Here is a 19,744-nt window from a genome sequence, read left to right as displayed (position 1 = left end):
AAAATGCCGCTAAAACGGATCCTCTGCAAAAGAGAGTTGGCAGAGCGAGATCGTAAACGCGCCGAAAATTCTTCAACTGGTTACAAGACCACGCAAAAATGTTTATTATACGCAAACAAACCCATGCTTACCGGTACGTGCGAGTAGCCAGTGCCTGAGTAATTGGCGGCAGCCATCTTCTATTCCTTTCGGAACGGGGCTTCCTCCGGCTATGCAGAAAAAGAATCTGTTTTGTTCGGCATATTAATGCATCTTTAACGCCTACACGTGCTCGCGGTTTTGTGACGTCACGTGGCAGCCAGGTGAAGTGGGCACAGCCCGAAAACTTTTGTCTAATAGCCGAAGGTTAATGGCTAATAGGCGTTGAATCAGAAATACCTCTTTTTTTTTTGGCTCCGTCCAATGATGCATAGCCAGTCTCTACGCGTCATATAAGATGGGGAGCTATCGCCGTTTTCGTGACGTCGCGTGACAGAGAGGCGAAGTCGAGGTGGTTCAATATAGTTTTTGAGCAATCGCGGAGGGCCGATTGCAGAATTGGAATAGAAAAGTTTGGCATAGCCTTATGTTATAGCGCCCACCTTTACGTTATAGTGCTCCTAGTCACAATGTGCCCAATGAAACCTGCAGCCACCTCGCTCAGCTTGCATGCACTAAGTATTTTAACTGTGGCTGTACAGTTTGCAGATTATTTTTAGTCCCTTAGTTCCAGTCGCGCTGCCACTTTTCCCTCAGTTTCTTACGCTGTTATTACGCTTACGCTCTATTAGTTTGCATGGCACAATAAAATATGAGTACATGATTATAAACAGCAAAATGAGTTAACAAATTGGAAGTGCTCGAATGAAACCTTTGCAGAAACAAACTTTCTGATCACATTTTTAGCCAAAGCCACTCTATAGGTGTAATTCAGAAGGAGGTAATTGAGGCCTATCTCCTTATGTGTAATAGTCGCTCAAATCCGCACATCTTAGTGCTTTCTTCAGCTTATATTTTGATGTAGACTGCAGCACGTTACATGGTAAATAATTAAACAATGCCGGAACATTGTATTCGCGTATCCTTTTGCGGTATTTTGTTGCGCAACTAGGTATTTGATAACTCCCCTTTGGCCTAAGGCAACACTTTCTCTTCTCTAGCACTTCACGTGCTTGACGCATCGCCTGTGCGAAAGATGCTGCCAACTTCCTTTCGCAGACCAGCGTCGTCATCTTTTTCGCATAATCACCTCACTTTCGCAACTGTTTTGCCGGTCACTCACGACTGGCAACACACCGAAGCAAAACCTGCCAGCGCGCGCAAATTTAGGAGATTATCTACTGGCTGTGTGTCGCTGTTCACAGGAGCATTTGAATGCCAACTTGGAGCACTGGGTATGTGTCGCTTCGTATGAGCCACCCTTCAATGAGCTTCTTTCACACCTACATTCGTCACTGGCTATGTGCCCCTGGGTAAGCGACGCTCTATAATGGACCACTTGGATGCCAGCTTGGATCACTGGGTTGGCATCATTCTTGAATGAACCTTTCCGAGACGAACATGGCGGGTGACAATGTGCTACCTACTGTGTGGTGCACTTCATTGGCAAGAAAACAAAATAATTCCCTTCTTTGTATTATAGTTAATTGCTTTAGTAGCAACATTCATCATCAGATGGTTTCTGCCATAATTTTTTGCACTTGCCTGTGGATGCGATCGCCCTTCCCCAACCCGTACCAGCTGTTCTTATGCATTCAGGAAACTGAATGCACTGAAGCGGAAGTGCGCGCGTGCACCTGCAACAAATGACTGTCCCGGGGCACCTGAGTGGTTTGAATACAGCAAGCGGGCACGCTGTAACGACAAAATGTGAGGTTTCTCTCTTTAAATATATGTTTTGTTCTTTTTACATTATTTTTGTTTATTTAATGCTTCTAAAAAAATAAAGCCACTCGGACGTGTGGCCGACAGAACTGTGCAACAACGTAAACCTTCGTATACATGGAATACGGTGAAAAAAAAACAAGTGGCAAGCGAGAAACGCAGCTGCACGTGCGCGTGGGATCGTGCCATCTGAATTGCGGCGTTTGAGAATCTCATTTCCGAATATCACCCCCACTGAACCGTTTCTCGCTCCGGTGAATCAGCTACCTCGCAATCACGCGGAAGCTAACCATGCCTAGGTCCCATTTATGTTTGGAAGAAGAGGTAGTCACGAACTTGGACATTGAACGGCTGGCGAAAAGAAATCTTGACCCGGCGACAAAGCACTACTTCGACGACGGCGCCGATTTGCAGCAGAGCGCGGACGAGAATCGACAGGCATTCTTCAGGTTTGGCCCCTTGTTTTTCAACATGAAATAGCCTCAACATCTATCCTGTTCTGCTTTTCTTGTTTAAATCGACTTCGTGTACTTGCTTTTACGAGTATTATGGACACCGGTGTCAATCTAACCGGTGTCAAATACACGGCGTGTGCCTTTATATATAAAAGCTAGTACGTTGCGGGGATTAAGACGAAGGTATCTTAAGCGATACAGTGAACATAGAAACCAAGCGGAACATACATGTTGAGTGCGAGTACAAGTACTCCCGTCGAGAGCCTTCATTCGCAATGAAAGTACATGAAGTACATGAAAGTAGCATTGTAGAACATACAACTGTGCGGGCACTTTTGACAAGGCCCAGAAGCTGTTACTTGCCATATGTTTACACACTACGCTGAATGTTTCTTGCGTCATAAGTCCAGCAAAGCTATGAAACCTATCGCAAAACAATATGTTTCGGGCATGTCAGCAGATTTCGCAGACGGGAAAAATAATTTTCTGATTGTGTGGGTAGCGGGATGGATTAAAAACACAGAACATTCTTTAGTACAAATTCTACCACTTTCTTGCCATTCTAAAGCCGCTATAGTGTCCCATGGCAGAAATTATTACCGCTGCTTTATCTGTTTCTAATATGTTCTTATGTGTCTGTCACACAATAACAATCAGACGTTTCAGTTTCTTTCAACGGTACACTTTAGGAAAAGTTTGGTGATGACAACTGTCTGCTTATCCGTACTAAAAAACCTTAACCCTTTGTAGGACAATTGGTTAAGGCTATTTGTTAATGGTTAAGGTTATTTAATGTTAAGGTTATTCTCGCGCACATCCCACTTTATTGTAATGTGCGCGAGAATGCTTCCTCAGCGGCAGAGAGACACAGTTATGTGATTTCTTTGATGCTCACCTCTGTCTAAAGGCTTCAACATTTCCCTCGAGAATAGTTTTGGGACTAGGTGCAGTATAACCACAAGCATGCCAGAGATTGAAATATTTAGAATAGTAAGCTGTTGGACTAGTTGGTTTTCATTATTTTACGAAGGGAGAGCAGAAGTGTTGCTGAAAAAGGAGAGCTGGAGTGCTATAACATAAGGCTATTCCGAACGTTACCATTCTAATTCGGCAATAAGCCCTCGACGATTGGTGAAAAAATTTTCGATTCACCACCCACTGCCCCTCTCTGTCACGCGATGCGAAGAAAACAGCGATATGAAATAGAATAAATAATCAATTCTGATTCGACAGCTTTTTCGCAACTAGCGAAAAATGCGTCGTTTGACCGACTCCTATTAGTCAAACGTTTTTGGGCTACACCCACAATACCTGTCTTATACGCGACGCCACGAAACCACGATAACTCACCACGTCAAAGTGGCGGGTACGCATTAAAGAGGCATTAATACGTCGAAAAAAACTGACAGATTTTCTGAATAGCCGAGACTGCCCCGTTCCAAAGGGAATAGAAGATGGCTGCCGCCAATCGCTGTGGAACTGGCTGCTTGGAACTGCAGGGGAGTATGTATTAATTTCCGTTTAATGTAACATGTTGAATGGCGGTATAACGTTATCGACACCTTTCCGCACATATACGACATCGCACTGCCAACTATACTTTGGCGAGGATCCGTTAAACGGCATTTTCAACCTTCCGTTGCACGCCGCCGCGATTTTCGACCAGGCAAGGCAAGCTAATTAAGGGGAAGCGTACCAACTGCAGACGCCGGCGCCACCCTCCTAATCCGGCTATCTACTTTCACTGCGCTGGCTCGACCCCATTGAATCTCTCTCCATTTGAACGTGCTCATCACCTGTTCTCATCCAATTTGATAAGAAAAACTGCTTGCTCAGTGTAGGCAATGCTGTTCGCTTTCAAGGCAAAAGAAAATGACATCCTACAGACAAGAAGCGCGTTTGATTGGCCTTTTCAAACAACGCTGCGTGTTACCGCCCGATGCTTGCGTCCGTGGTTACCTAAGTTTGACGTGGGAGTATTATAATAATAACAGATTGGAGTGGTCTTCTGTTATAGTGTCCCTGGACAGGAAAGACGCTTGTTTGTTGGGAAGAAATATTGTTTTTATTTTGGGAACGGCTTCACGGATAGGGCTCATATTTGCTAGCGATAAGAACGTTCTCAACATTCGCAGTAAGTTATTCCTTGTTCCTGCACTTTGATTTACACCTATACCTCAAAATAAGAAATAATTTTTCCATCTTGAGGTCCTATCGAATTCGCATTACTCACGCTCCTGTATATAAGTGAAAAAGAAAGGTCTCCAATCAGCGCTGCGAGGTGGCTTGCCAGCGAGGCTGTTGTATCACCTGATCGGTTAGATCAATGTGATGCAGCCTTGAATTAGGCCCTGCCGAGCCTGAGAACTACGCGGTTGTGCATGCTGACGTTGCTGTTCCATTCCTAGTGCGTTATTTTCGCGCAGCTCTCAGGCGTCCTAAGTGTGCGTGGCTTGCTTTTGGGTACGAATGGTTGCGTCCTATCTAGGCTGAGCATGACGACATTGTGCATATTGACGCAGCTGTATGCGTCGCCGCTCATCGTCTCCACGCTGCCCTTCGCGAGTCCAACTACATGTGGCATTTCAATAGCACTATCAGAAGAGAAATGAAATCAGTTGCTATTCAAGTTCTTCTTTTACATATGAGAGTGCAGCTACGTCACTCCCTGCTTCGTATGCTATATTTTCCGTTTCACAGATAGCAGTCAACGCTGTGGAGACTAGAGGGACTTCTTGCAGTGGCTGCATTCGTACTTGGATAGAGTTCGATGCATTTTGACCGCAATTGTGCGCAACTGTTATTTATATGGTTCAGTATTTAATGAAACACGTTTTCATTCTTAGAAACGAGCGCATTGTGGTGTACAGGTGCTTATGCGTTGCTTTAGATCGCTTTCATTTGTGTTGTTCTTTCCGGGTTTTTTTATTTGCCAACCTCCGCAAGGAGCCTCACGCGCCTTCTCACGCCAGCGAACGCTCTCGGCGCAGAGCAAAGCTTATATGGATGGCACGCCCAGCGAAGCATAGGTTGAAGGCGCGGAGTGATAACATTCGTTGACCGAACTTCTTGCCTAGCTTCCACTGCGTTGACTGCTATGTACGGAACGAAGTATAGTTGCCCCTTCCAGGCAACTGCAGCTTCTGCAGTTGCCTACCGAAAACGTTCGCAGCCAACGCTATGGGCGAAGGCGAGCTTTATGGTTCTATTTATTTCTATCTCCCCCTCCCCCCCTCCCCCCTACGGCTGGCCTCGCCGCTTCCGCGGGAAGTAGCATCGTCTGGTGGTACGGCAAAACTCAACGATGCACGCGGCGCACGCCTCCTTCTGTGATTGGCTGAGTTTTTGACCACGGACACGACAAATCCATTGGGGGGCAGAGGTAGACGGCTTCGCTGTAGAAAAATGCAAGTGCACAAAGGCGCTAATGCCGGTGGCGTCCCACACTCGGGCAAGGAGCGCGCCCAAGCTCTTTCTGAACGGCCTCTGCTCTGTCCCATTGTCCGGCGTGCTTCTAATTTATATTAAGAGAAAAGTGGTTACGCGATATTTTCTAATTCAGACTCCAGAGAGTCTCTGGGTCAAATACGTCGCGCTTTCAAGAAAATAAATTACTTGTAATCTCGAACTGAAATTAGTGGCGAACTACATTTAAGCACCTCATTTACTCGTACCCCGCAGAAAAATGCAAGATTCTTGTTGCACGAAAGAAGCATTAAGAAATAATTTTGCATTGACACCCTAGAGCGTCAGTGGGCCATATGCACGCACTTTGTTGAAATATTATTTAGTACCATTTGGAACAAGTACGTCGCGCTGTTTTAAATAAGTGTACAGCAGTGAAATTTGTTGTAAACTATTTCGAAGCAGCTCATTTACTTACACTAAGCAACAAAAAAGAAAGCCCGAAGGGGCGTGCGCTTAAGCCGGTGCTCGGTGTTCACACGAATTTGGGCCCTCCCGCGCGTAACTTTGCCTGGCTTAGCCGTACAAGGGACAAAGTGAATCCTGGCGGTTGAGCCGATGGCGACTATTTGGACAATTACAATTACCTTGGGCCCCGGCTTCACGTAGACAACACCATTGGGGGAAATCGGTGGTCGCTTTTCCTGTCCAACTCCTCAATATATTACTTTCCCGTCAACTTACCTGTTCTATCGTGTCATCTCCTCTCTTCACAATTTTTCTGTCTCTCCAGGGCGGCCTGGATACACCGGGTGCAGTAAATCCAAGCTTCAGTATGGCGCATTGGCTTGTAACAGCGAAGCACGGCTAGCGTGGGCAAGTAATTGCTCTGTCAAGCCTGTAGCGTTTCCGAGTTGGGCTCCGTTGTGGGTGGCTATGATTGCTGCCGAAGCAGGTACATATAACATGCATGGAGCATTGTCCTCTTTACTGCCTTATCACACCGCAGGAAAGCGCGTACTTACCTAAGCCTCTCTGAACATTTTTGGTTCCACACAAGGAACCCTTTCCGCGATACTACGTTATACACGATAAACCTGAAAATCCAGTAAGTGTTCAACCAACATTCCTCGTATTTAAATCACTGAAGAACATCATTGGCCCACGCTATAAAGCTATCAAGATGACTTGCGCCTACTTCCTCCGTGAGGCTCGTTACAAGCTGCAACATGACACGCTTGAAAATCTCGGCCTTTGCTGAAATCCCAATAACAGTGACCGCACGTAGTTCTGTTAACATAGCCCGAGGCGTCATATGAGATTCAGACGTATTAGAACTAGCCGAATCACAACTATTGGAAGCCTGGCAGGACAATGTTACTGAGGTAAAATCGAAAAACTTGACAGTCACTTTAGCATATGTTAAAGAGGACGAAGGCTCACGATGTATTCATTACACAACTAAACATTTTCACTCTAATTCGATGCTACTTCCTATTGTTTTCTCCCACCAAAGGTCGTGTGTTCGAGTACCTTGATTACCTGTGCGTTAATAAACTGCGTCTTAATTAACTTCGCTCTAGTTAACACCAAAGGTCGCGGGTCCGACTCCCATCAAAGGGCGTGGGTTGGAGTGACTGAATTACCTATATCTTAATTACCCAGGCCTTAATTAACTTATTTACTTAATTAACTCTAAAGGCAGTGGTGCGGACTCTCGTCCTTCATGATGTCAATTGGCATATGCTTTGGAGATTTGGCCGGTTCACTCAGGTCTCCATATTGGGTAGTGCGTTTGAGTGCCTTAATCAGCTTCGCCTTACTTAGTCCCAAAGGTCGTGCTTTGAACTCCCACCAAAGGTTGTTGGTTCGACTCTTGGCCTTCCGATGTCAATTAGAATCCAACTTGGAGATATCGCCGGTTCCCGCATATCTACAACAACCAAAGGCCGCGCAATCTAATGTCTTAATTACCCCTCTTTTAATTACCTGCACCTTAATTCACTTTGCTTTAATTACAGCAAAGGTAGAAGGTTTGCCTCTGGACCTTCGCGATGTCTATGCGAATCTAACTTGGCGATATGTTCGGTAGCACATCTTTCCAAGTGGGTCCGACTCCCAAATAGATCGTGTATTCGAGTGTCCTATTTAACTCTATCTTAATTAATGCTGTCTCAATTAACTTTGCCTTAATTAAGGCCTCAGGTTGCGTCGACAATCGTTCGCACCGGCTTCCTGCCGTAATTAAGATCAAAGGTCGTGGACTCGACTCCCACCAAAGGTCATGCGTCTTAATTTTAATTAAATACCCCTGAACACGACAGGTAGTGGATTCGACTCCCTGTGAATTTTGGGTGCCACAAAGTCGGACAACAGATTTTACGTCCCATCAGCCGTCTAAAGCTTTCACTTTAATAAAAAGTTCACTTTATATATGCGGAAGTAAACAATTCCGCATATATCAAGAGGATCAAGGCGGAACCTTGTCGCTTACGAGACATTCAGTGCATTGCTTGACAATTTCATTCTACTTGGCTATTCCTTTCTATTGTTTTCGTCCCCCAGAGTTCGTGGGTCCGAGTGCACTAATGAACTCTACCTTAATTACTGTGCCTCAATGAACTTTGCCCTAATTAACACCAAAGGTCGCGTGTTGGACTCCCATCAAAGGCCATGGGTTTCAGTGCCTTAACTAATTCTATCTTAATTGACCATGGATCAATTAAATTTGCCTTAATTACCAAGAAAGGTAGTTGATTTGACTCTCGCCCTTCGCGATGTCAATCGGAATCCAACTTTGAGATATCGCTGGTTCACCCCTGTCTCCAAGTGGGCTCTACTTCCACCAAAGGTCGACGGTTGGAGCGCCTAATTAACTCTATCTTAATTAACTGTGCCTTATATCACTTCGCCCTAATGAACACTAAAGGTAGTGCGTTTGACTCGACTTTCGCGATGCAAAGTGGAATCCAATTTGGATGTATGCCTGGCTAGCCCGTATATCTAAGTGGGTGCGACTCGCACCAAACATTGAGGGTTCGACTTCCATCAAATGTCGTGGGTATGAGTGACGTAATTAAGTATATCTTAACTACCTTCCATTAATTAATTGCCCTACTTAACACCACAGATCATGGGTTCAACTCCCACCAAAGGACGTGGGTTCGACGCTCAAGGCTGGCGAGAGCAATTAGAATATAACTTCGATATATGGCCGGTTTGCCCATGTCTCCAAGTGGCTTCGACTACGACCAAAAGTTGTTGGTAAGAGTGCCTTAATTCACTGTATTTAAATAACTGGGTCCTAATAACGTCTGCTTTACTTATCACAACACTTCGTGCTGACGGTTCCTCGCCTCGGATTCAAGCTCCATTACAAAAAAATTGATGGCCTAATTCACCATCACGAACACCAAATGTCGGCCATTGGAATCTTACCAAAGGTTAAGGGTTAGACTCCCAACAAAGGACGTAGGTATTAACTAACTTCGCCTTATATAACATCGCACATAGTGTGTTCGAGTCCCTGTGAATTTTGGTGCCATGAACTCTCGTGCCATAAGGCCGGACGACAAAACGCCTGACATCGGATTTTTCATCCAATGAGACATCTAAGACTTTCGCCATAAAGACCATGCGAGACAACGAAGAAACTCTAACAAAACATCCGATCATTTTATTTGCCCACAGTTTGGTACCAGAAACCTTCGAGGCACGATATTACTAAAATCCGTATAATACCTTACGTTCGTAGCCCTCGTCGGTGGTTCAAGTACCACAAGTTTGGCCTCGGCTCGCAAAGCTCCCGAGTTCAACTCCCCTGCGGAATATTTGGTGGCAAACACCACACTTCCGATAACTGTTCTGGCGCATCCCTGTGTGGACTGCGAAGGCGATCACCCCGCATATTCCCGATCCTGTGAAGCCTCCAAAAAAGCAGAAAGACGTGATTACCTATCAAATCGTAGACAACATCGTTTCAAGAAGCACAAGAGCGTGTTTCTGTTATCGATAACACAAGGTATGCTGATGCGGTGCTTAAGGGGGCAATGTCGCAACAGACTCCGGCTTCGGCCCGGTTCACATAGAATGTGGCTGTGCCATGAGCCGTTGTGACGAAAGCGGCCAGCGCTACTTCGCCATCCGTGAATGACGGCCCGCCGACCATTGCGCTGGTGTGCTCCAGGTTTTTGACTCTCGAGGTGAGGCTCAAAAACCAAGCACATCTCTCGTTCGAGCGCGTGTCCAGCGCCTCGCAAGAGGCGATGGGCCTAACTCCCATCCAGACGGCGTAGTGAGCGTCTAAGTAGCGGCGGTATTGTCTCGACCGCTATAACAAGACAAACCTCGCGTCATAGCGTCTGGAAACGGACCCCTGAGCTAGTCTTCTCTTAAACACACACCACAAACACAATTGTCACAATGGAAACACAAATAATACAATGGAATGTTTCAGAAGTGCTTCATAACCTCGAAGATATTAGATAGTTCCTACTTAAACATAATTCATAGCTGCTGTGTGTTAATGAATGCCACGTGCGCAAACTTTCTTCGTGAACGTACTATATATCGCAAACACCATGACGACACGAACGCCTGATCCGATGGTGTAGCAGTGGTTGCTGACAAGTCCGTAGCTTGCCAACATGCGGCCCTTCAGACGACCCTTGATGCACTGTGAGTTCGGGCAATTCTTTTCAGTAAGTTAGTAACCGCATGTTCCAATAAATACCTTCACATCATCATCTTGGGAAAACAGACTTCCATAACCTGCAGAGGCAACACACCCCTTTGGCATGGGCTTCACGTAGGCGGCACCCACGGACTGAGCCACACGGGGGAAATTTGCAGTTTCTTTTTCTTTCCTCCTCCCGGATCTTCATCTTTATCTTGTACTTTAAGTGTTTCCTGTCTTCTCTTTCATTTACTTCCGTTTTGACAGATATGAAGGGCTATCCTTGTGTGGTTAGCGAACCATGTGTATGCCATATTTTGTTATAGTTGTTTCGTAACGTGGCCTACGCAGTACTTGCCTTTTCAGGGCTCTGCAGCATGGCCTCATTGGGCTCCACAGGTGGGTGGCTGGTGGTGCTAGGGATAGCTCCATGTATAGCTGTGGCAAATTCTTTTTCCCCACTTCGTAGTCATCCTCAGAAACGGGGGCACACAGAACTATTCAGATTTTTTAGCCCTCAGAGAGAGAAGTTTATTGTCATGCACTCCGAGAAAACCGAAATGGCAGCGAGAATGACCTCTCCTTTTCTTGTTTTGATATCACTAACTGAAGTTCTAGGCCGAGGCTACAAATTATTCAAGCTAGCAAATTGCGATCTCCTTTGGGAACTCTGTGATAAGAATCAATATGAAAGGCAGTCGAATCTTGTGTCTTTTATGGATGTTTCAGTGAATGTGACCCCGCATCATACCATGAATACCAGCCGTGGCGTCGTATCCTATAGTGACCTCAGTGAACTTACAGAGGCTGAACTACGTGAAAGCTGGAGTGAGCAGAAGAATATCAGCGTAAAAGAAATCACAATGAGGCGCTATGTTAAAAAAACAATAAAAAACTAAGCACCTTATTCTGACATTCCGTTAGGTGTGCTGCCAGAAACAATCGAGGCAGACTATCTGTGATCAGGGTCAGGCCATATACTGCAAGTTCCCTCCGATGCTTTAAATGCCAAAGGTACGGCCACAGTTTTCTGAACTGCCGAGACCGACTATGTTGTGCCAAATGTAGTAAACATGAACATGACCATGACAGATGGGTGTCTTCTCTACTAAAGAATAGTTTTGCCAAAATGGCGCATCAGGAAGCAGCGCCAGAACGGCCTCCGTTGGCTCACCGGCCCACACAGTCAGCCGGCGGTGGGGCAACCCACTCTCCCTCGGTGACTTTATAGCGGTGCTCCGCCCTCCAAGAAAAAGGGGCCCATCCGGACTTGGGGTCCCAAGGGCCTATTCTTTCAACGCGAGGCCTTCAAGACGAGGAAACAGCTCCAAAGAGCGGGTGTCCAATGCCGGGGAAGGGGCGATGGACCCATCTTCCAGCCAGATGGCAGGTTGCTCTTGGCCGCTCCAAAAAGTAGAAACCTCGCATTACGGGGCCGGCAAAGGGCCCTGTAAGCTAACTTTTCTTCTCTAAACACAAATCACTAACTTTTTTCTCATTAGGGATACACGAATATAGCACTGCAACGTGAGGAGACTTCTCCACAATGTGGATGGTGTTAAAGAACTCCTTTGCAAGTAGAGTTGAAACGTGCTGTGTGTCCAAGGAGCTACGCCTAATATAGTACAGACCAGCTGCCTAAGGAAGTATGCCACTTTCCACAAAGACCGCGAGGACGCTCTCGCCTCGTTGGAGGCGAGAGCATAATAATAATAATAATAATAATAATAATAATAATAATAATAATAATAATAGTCGATCAAAGGGTAGCGTGCCAGAAATAAGCTTCCGAACTTCCCTTGAGGAAGCCGCTGTCCGAGGAGTGCTGTATACGGTAAGCTAGTGATGGCTAGTTCTGTCTTCTACATCCCACCTTCCTATAAACTTTCCAGAACATAGTTTCAGAGCTTCATCCATGAGTTTCCTCCGCCATACATTGTCGTTGTGGTGTCAGCGCTCATAGCCCCGCATAGGGTGAGTATCATTTCCAAGCCCGAGGGCACCTGATGAAAATTTTTTGTTGTGGTACATGATTACTTTGGAAAAAATAGCCAACGTACTACAAGTTACACATAACTTCTAATGGTCCATAGACCTAACCATAGTGTCGAGTGCACTAACGACCTATCTGGAGTGGCTCAAAACTCCTTTGGAAGCGTCCACTTCCCAATTATGTTAAACTTAATGAAACAAAATGGATGCGCGACACATTTTTCTCGATGGACTGTGGACTCAGCCAACTGGGAACTGTCCCGAGAGCTGCCGTATTCAGGCGGAGATGACAATGCTGCTTTTAGTGTAGACGACGCTGTGGCATATCTAACCGGCTTTATTACTAAATATGCTGCGAAATGTGTTAAACAAATGAACAGACTGATTAATAAGCGTCGCATCGCATGGAGGAACGATTAACGTCGGAGAGCCCGCAAAAGTCAAAACAAAGCATGGAGATCTCTTCGAAATTCTCCTTCCGCTGAAAACCTTATTAATTTTAAACCGATTATATCACAAGACGAAAGGACACGCCGACGCGCGAAGACAGATAGTTGGGAAAAGTACATCTCTGGTATAAATTATTTGCCTAGGTGAACACTTTATATATTTCCAGTGCCTCCCACTACATGCCAACATGCCTGAGGCTCAAAGAAAGCGTAGAGCGACAGCCCCCTGATAGGAAATCTGCAGGAAATGAAGATTACAACGGCGCATTTAGTTTAGCTGAACTCAAAGCTTTTCTATCTTGTTGCAAAAGCTCGACACAAGGAGGTGACCGTATCATGTATGAAATGATCAAACACCTACACCCTGAAACACAAAACACACTCCTCTCTTACTTTAGTGGGATGTTGGCTGCTGGGTACATTCTATCTTCTAGGAAAGAAGCAATATGAATTCCGATACTTAAACAAGACAAGGACCCGTCCTTACCTATTCTCGCGGGAAGCTTTTTGTGGCTATGAAGGGAAAGCTATGGAGGCGAAGCGCTCAGCAATGAGATCGCTTCTGAAAAGAGGCCCGCGGTAGTTTCTACGGTAGTTTAGGATGGGTAAGACAAAACATAAACACCTTATAGAAAACAGCTAAACGAGACAGAGCACACCCCCGAGTACAAATGGTTACTTATTTTGTGGTTTTTCCCTTCCGTGTCTGGGCAAATACGAAACCATCCCACGTAGAAGCTAGGTCGATTCAGCGTCTGTTCCGCAAGCAAAACCATTGCAAGCAAAACCATTGTGAAACGCTGCCGGACTACTCGGCGCGGTAACACATGTGCAGCAGCCGTGTCTCGCAGCTTTCCCTTCACAGCCACAGATGGTTGTCCGCGAGCATAGCAGCTAGCGAAACAGGCGGCTTCTCCATCTCTTAGAAGGCAATGGAATACCAGATCCTTACCAGTGTGGATTTCAACACGGTACACGGTACACATCAGACTACCATGAGTGTCTGTGGCAATATGTTGAGTAATATTGAAATAGACTTTCTGACCGCACCTTTTGTGCAAGGGTGGGCCATGTTTTGTCGAGGCCTTTCACCCAGGAAACGGCTTTCCACTAGGTGGTGTGCTAAGCTGTAGAGTGTTTGTTGTGGAAGTGAATTCTCTAGGCACAGTTATACCATGAAGAAAGTTCTCCTCTGTATATGTAGATGATGTGCAGATCGGTATTAAATCGTGCAACCTTTCTGTCGACCAGCGACATGTCCAGCATGGCTTAAACAAGTGGCTAAATGGGCTGTTGAGAAAGGCTTTAGGTGTGACCCCCATGCGTTCTTTTCGCGAATACGGGGGGAATATTATCAGACCATGCTACGGAGCTCTCTTGTAGCACATTACCTATAAACGCTGAGCACAAGTTTCTCGGCATGGCAATCAAATCGAAATTCGCACTCATTCCGCCTGTCCAATACTTGAGGGCCTGGAAACAATGTACTTATTAAACCTTCTCTCTAGTACATCAAGGGGCAGTGACGGGGAACACCTTTTGAACTTGTATAGCTGTCTTGACAGCTCACGTCTTCACAACGGCGCTATAGTGTGTCACGTTACTGCACTTTAGTGCTTTAAAGATGTTGGATCCTGTCCACCATTTAAGGATACGCCTCGCGACTGGGACCTTCAGGACAAGCCCCATACGAAGTCCTTATGAAGAAGCAAACGTGTGGTCACTCCATCTTTAGAGATCATGTACCAGTTTTAAATATTTTCTGAAAATAAATTTAAACTATGAACACCCGCCTTATTCAACCATAAACGATGCGACCGCTGCCGCACTTTTCCATACCCAATCTGCAGCGAGAGGGCCGTTCTGTATGCCTGTGACGAACGTTAGTGAGGAAATGGGTGCTCCAGTGTTTTAACATCGTCCTGTGGCTCCAGCGTAACTGTTACCGCCGTAGCAGTGGCATCTGGCAGAGTGCGACATCGTTTGTAGAGGGGGTCACACGCTCCACAGAGGCACATGTTAGAATGCATTTCCTAGAGCCCCTGTGCAAGTACTCGTGCACAGGGTATTACACACTCGATTTTAGTTTACATGCCGTTGTGTCTTATGCAGCCATCGATCTGTTCCTCTCCGTATCTGCTCTACTGTACATGGAAAAAATTATCTTTAAGGCTGAGGCCCATGCACAAGTGTCGGCTGTGAAGCATATAAGGAAATCGATTACTCGGAACGCAATTATATTTACACACTCTCAAAGTGTCGTAAAACTTTGAAGTGAGTCTGTAAACACAAAAGACCGCTGCTCATTGAACTGTACTCCATTCTATGCAGAGCGTATATATCTAAACAGCATGTTATTATGTGCTGGCTGCCTGACCAAAGAGGTATCAATGGTAACGTGCTAGCAGGCCAAATGGCCCGCACGCTTCTAAGCTCACAGCTGCTATACCTGAAGCAGATTTTAAGCCTTTCTTTTGAAAGAAAATGCGAAGCCACTGGTGATACTTGTGGGGTGCTGCAACAAATAAGACGGTTCATTGATTAAGGCACAGTTAGGTTTCTGACCCTTCATAATGAAAACCTGACGGACTGATTACCTATTCTGTCGCCTCAATATAGGGCATGCATATGCCACCCACACTTTTTTGCTCATTGGCGACGACGAAGAACGAACCTATAGTAGATGTGGAAAGAGCCTGACTATCATCTACGTCCTCCTGTAGTGTAGGAAAGCCGAAGCAAAGAGAATAAATATTTTTTCTGGTATAGCACAATGATGTCTCTCTCCATCCCTTTATGTTCCCTGGAGAAAAACCGCTTTTTGACACCAAAGCAGTCCTAGGGTTCTTACAGGATGTCTTACATGTTATTATGCCACTAAATTCACAGCGCATCTTCTCTCCAGAGGTTGTCACTGCTATAGTAATTTTGTACATCGCACGCCTCTAGGCTTTTGTCATTGACAACTCCCTAATACAGGCATCGCGCTCTTTTTCCGTATACCTGGTCCTTGCGCCGCTGAACAACACATTAATTCATCACTTTCTGCCAACTTCTAATAGGCCACACCATTGGCACACACTCTTATCTATTTAACCAATGGTGATCCTCCCGTCTGTGGAAAATGTGGCGAAACGCTATACCTCTTCTCCACGTCTTGCTTGAGTGTCACGAAATAGAAGATCAAATAAGAAACACTTTCGTACAGCATACAAACAGCGTATTCCATTGCACCCGGCATTGTTTCCCGGCAATGACGCATTCTTTCATGTGAAGTCAGTTTGAGATTTTTTACATGATGTTAGTATACTAGATCTTATACACCAGACGGATCCGTAGCACGGCCTCTGAATGGAGGCCTATGTTGCGGTAGTAGTTCTACAGTACACGTCTCCAGACCCTCGCGCACAAGGGTACTGGTGAGGCAGTAGTGGTGCTTGGAAATTATCATTATTTCAACGTTCTAGGTTTATATATCATCTATATGCATAGCACAACTCATTCTAGTAATTAGCATAGTTGTACTGCATGTATATATTTTACGTATATAAAACGCAATAAGTTTTATCCCTCTATATAGCCACGGTTCATCTGCTTACCGCTATTCATCAATCCATCGATCGCTCAACACTATTTCTTGGCGCTCTTTGGTCATATCTGGCCCTTGTGCTATTGAACACTATACATCAACAGAAGAAGATTTTTTTCAAAGATACACGCCATTCACAAACAGATCCCGAATTTTCTCTAAACGCCGCGTATGTTTGCTGGGGGTTTACATTCACGCATTACATTAGGCAGCATGATTTCGTCACCGTTAATCTAATAACATTTTAATGCCAAAAGCTTTATCTCTGCTATAGATTGTCGAATCTGTATCTGCCGCTTTTTTTCATCAACGCTAATCGCTCGTAGCATGGCACGACCAAGATTATATCCACTCCCGAATAGGTATACTATTCCTATGGTTAGTTATATGGTATTCAGTATATGGAGTTACTAGGTCAAGTGCTTTGTTTTTCCCGAGGCATTGTCAATGGGACTGTTCTTTACGGAGAAGCTCGAAGTATACTATTCCTATGGTTAGTTAAATGGTATTCAGCATATGGAGTTACTAGGTCAAGTGCTTTGTTTTTCCCGAGGCATTGTCAATGGGGCTGTTCTTTACGGAGAAGTTCCAGGGTGGATCGCCACACGTCACTAGTGCCTAAGGCGCTGTTTATTATAGCCTGTTCTCTGGCCGAGACACAACTTCACGTTGTTAGGTGTAAGCACAGTACGTAAAGTTTCTACACGACGTGTTTACAAGGGGTAGAAAGCACTTAATATGGAAGCCAGCCAACATGAAGCAATGCACGTCGTTGTCCTCAGATCAGCCAGACGCCGCTTACGGGTATGCCTCACTAACTTTAAGTGCCTACCTCATTTTTTTATAACATTTAGCATGATTCCCGGCGGCAGAAGCGCCGGCCCGGCGCCACTAAAGATCCACAGCAGAGGCACTGTGGTAATGCGTAAGTCTCAAAACGTGGACGACGTCGGTGCACAACGGAAGAAATAATGATGTGGGGCTGGCGAACACAATCTCGTACGTCACGCACGAGATTGTCACTCGTCACTTGACCTGATCAGTCACATGTCGAAGGAAACCGTATGGGCCCGTGTATCGAGCAAGCAGCCTTTGAAAAAGAGCCATACGTCAGGAGGGGTCCAAAGTAGCACGGAGCACCCGTAGCAAAACCTTCCTCGCCGTCACTGGTCGTAAAGGCATTTCTGATTGTCTTGGGAAGCTGCAAGTATACTACGGGCTATTTGCAGCTTGTATTCAGCCCATACAATGTCATCAAATGCATATTCACTAGCCGAAGTTGCAGGTGAAGAAAGAAATGTGTCCAACGTAAAGTTGGTTCCCGTCCAAACAAAAGGTAACAGCAAGCTCATCCAGCAATGTCGTGGCTGGAGGCATTTTATGCGAACGTTACATATGGCACAGCAAGGTTCTAATCACGGCGATCAGCCGACACGTACTTTGAAAGAATGTCTCTTAAAACCTGATTCAAACACTCGGTTAGCCCGCTCCTCTGGGGATGGTATGACGTTGCGATCGTGTGCTGCGTGGAGCAGCAGCGTGGAATATCGTCGATGACTTTCGACAGGAAGGTATGGTCTCGGTCAGTCAGCCATTGACATGGGGCACTGCGTACTAACATTACGTCACGGAGGAGAAAGTCCTCCACGTCCATAGCACAGCTGGTCACCAGTGCTTCTGTTATTGCGCAGCGCCCCGTGTATTGGTAGCCATGACAACCCACTTGTTTCCTGAAGCAGATGTAGGAAACAGTCCGAGAAAGTTCAAACCCACACAGTTTAAGGGCTCAGGTGGGACGTCGATGGGCTGAGTATACCTAACAGGAAGCGTAGGTTTGGGACGTCGACGGGCTGAATATACCTAACAGGAAGCGTAGGTGCCTTTTTTCGCCGTTTGCAGGCGCTGACGTCATGACGCACTGAGTGGGCTAGACAGGGCCAATAAGAGCGAAAGCGCACGCGGTCATGTTTCAGAGTACCACCAAGGTGGCCACCGGTGCGGCATTGTGAAGTTCATGAAGAATTGTGGAGCGCAGGTGCGATGGTATAACTAAATGATCACGACCGTGAGGGTACACGTTACGCCGAGGTAAGATACCATCCTTCAGGTGAACATGCGCACAGAGTAGTTGCTGGGAGAGGATTTCAGGCGCTTCATTTTCACCGGCATGTTCATGTTCACCGGCAGTGTTAAGCAACTGGCTCACGGAAAAGACGCAATCGAGCGATTCAGTGCGCAGTGGCAGTCGGCCACAGGTTAAGGGGACCAACAATCTGCAACTGAGTGCAGGCTCCCTTTCTTGTATACCATTGTATAGGTGTAATCTGACAAGCGCATTGCCCATGGAGCGATTCTGCCTGCAGGTTATATTAAAGAGGCGAGCCAACACAGGTCATGGAAGTTGAAAGCTACTGTGAGCGGGCGGCCAAATAGACAAGGGCCAAATTTTGCAACTGCCCATAAAAGAGGGAGGCACTCTCCTTCCGTAATTGAGTAATCTGGCTCCGATGCTGACAGCAGTCTCCTGGTATAAGCAATGATGAAGGAGGAAGCGTTCTTTTATATATGCCCCGCTCAGCCGCAGTCTTTGGGAAAGCCAGCCACCGCTTACGCACTGCCGCATCGATAAGCGCGTCAGACACATCTCTGGTACAGTGGCTCAAAGTACTTTGATGACGTCCAATGTAATGCTTGGCGCCGACGCTTCCCTGAAAACTCCCAGTCCCGTAGAAACGGAGGGCGCAGAGGACTTGCTCTTCGAAGGTGAGCGAATGAACCCACCACGCTGTGTCCGCAGACGAGAGTCTTCGCTTACCTCGTCACACAGCCAGCGCACTGATGTCTTCCACACGCAAAAATGACGTCGAAATTCCACGTCGGTCATGTATGTGAACGGGTCCAGACGGTCATACTGACGATTGCTGCCGCTGGAGGCGATGACGCAGGCTGCTTCTGCCACCGCCATGTGCCCGAGTTGAACTCGGAGGGGGTTTCGCGACGTACAAGTTTAGCACGAGTTCGCCTGCCAATTAAAACCAGAGGTCACGCCCAACGCGAGGCACGTAACTTGTGCGCGCACCCACCGCGGTTGGGTCGCACCCAACTTATGTTTCGGCAACAGCGACGCGGTGCCGAGCTGAGAGGTATCAACAATCTTGACCGCCGACTTAACACACGCACAACGCACTGTCATGGGTGATGTACTGAGCACCACTATCGAAAACAAAGCGTTGACTGTGGCTGGCTTAGGCATATATCTTTTCGGGCTGAGATGGCCTCACAACACGGTTTCATTGCCTGCATTGTGGCGACGTAG

General features: G+C 46.3%; 1 protein-coding gene across 2 annotated transcripts in view; it reads left to right on the top strand.

The window, feature by feature from the left end:
- Positions 1 to 2,122: 2,122 nt before the first annotated feature.
- Positions 2,123 to 19,744, top strand: part of LOC135901874 (uncharacterized) — a 59,701-nt gene continuing 42,079 nt past the window's right edge. The window contains exons 1-2 of one of the 2 annotated variants that reach the window (XM_070532870.1): positions 2,210 to 2,312; positions 8,854 to 8,987. In XM_070532870.1, coding sequence (XP_070388971.1) covers positions 8,857 to 8,987 — 131 coding nt within the window. In that variant the 5' untranslated portion in view covers positions 2,210 to 2,312; positions 8,854 to 8,856. Of the gene's footprint in view, positions 2,313 to 8,853; positions 8,988 to 19,744 lie in introns of both variants that reach the window. The other variant, XM_065431702.1, reaches the window with a different exon arrangement.

Source organism: Dermacentor albipictus, chromosome 2 (genome assembly GCF_038994185.2).
Source record: "Dermacentor albipictus isolate Rhodes 1998 colony chromosome 2, USDA_Dalb.pri_finalv2, whole genome shotgun sequence".
Taxonomy (NCBI): domain Eukaryota; kingdom Metazoa; phylum Arthropoda; class Arachnida; order Ixodida; family Ixodidae; genus Dermacentor; species Dermacentor albipictus.
Note: the sequence above shows the minus strand (reverse complement) of the source record. Positions and strands in the feature narration are given on the sequence as shown.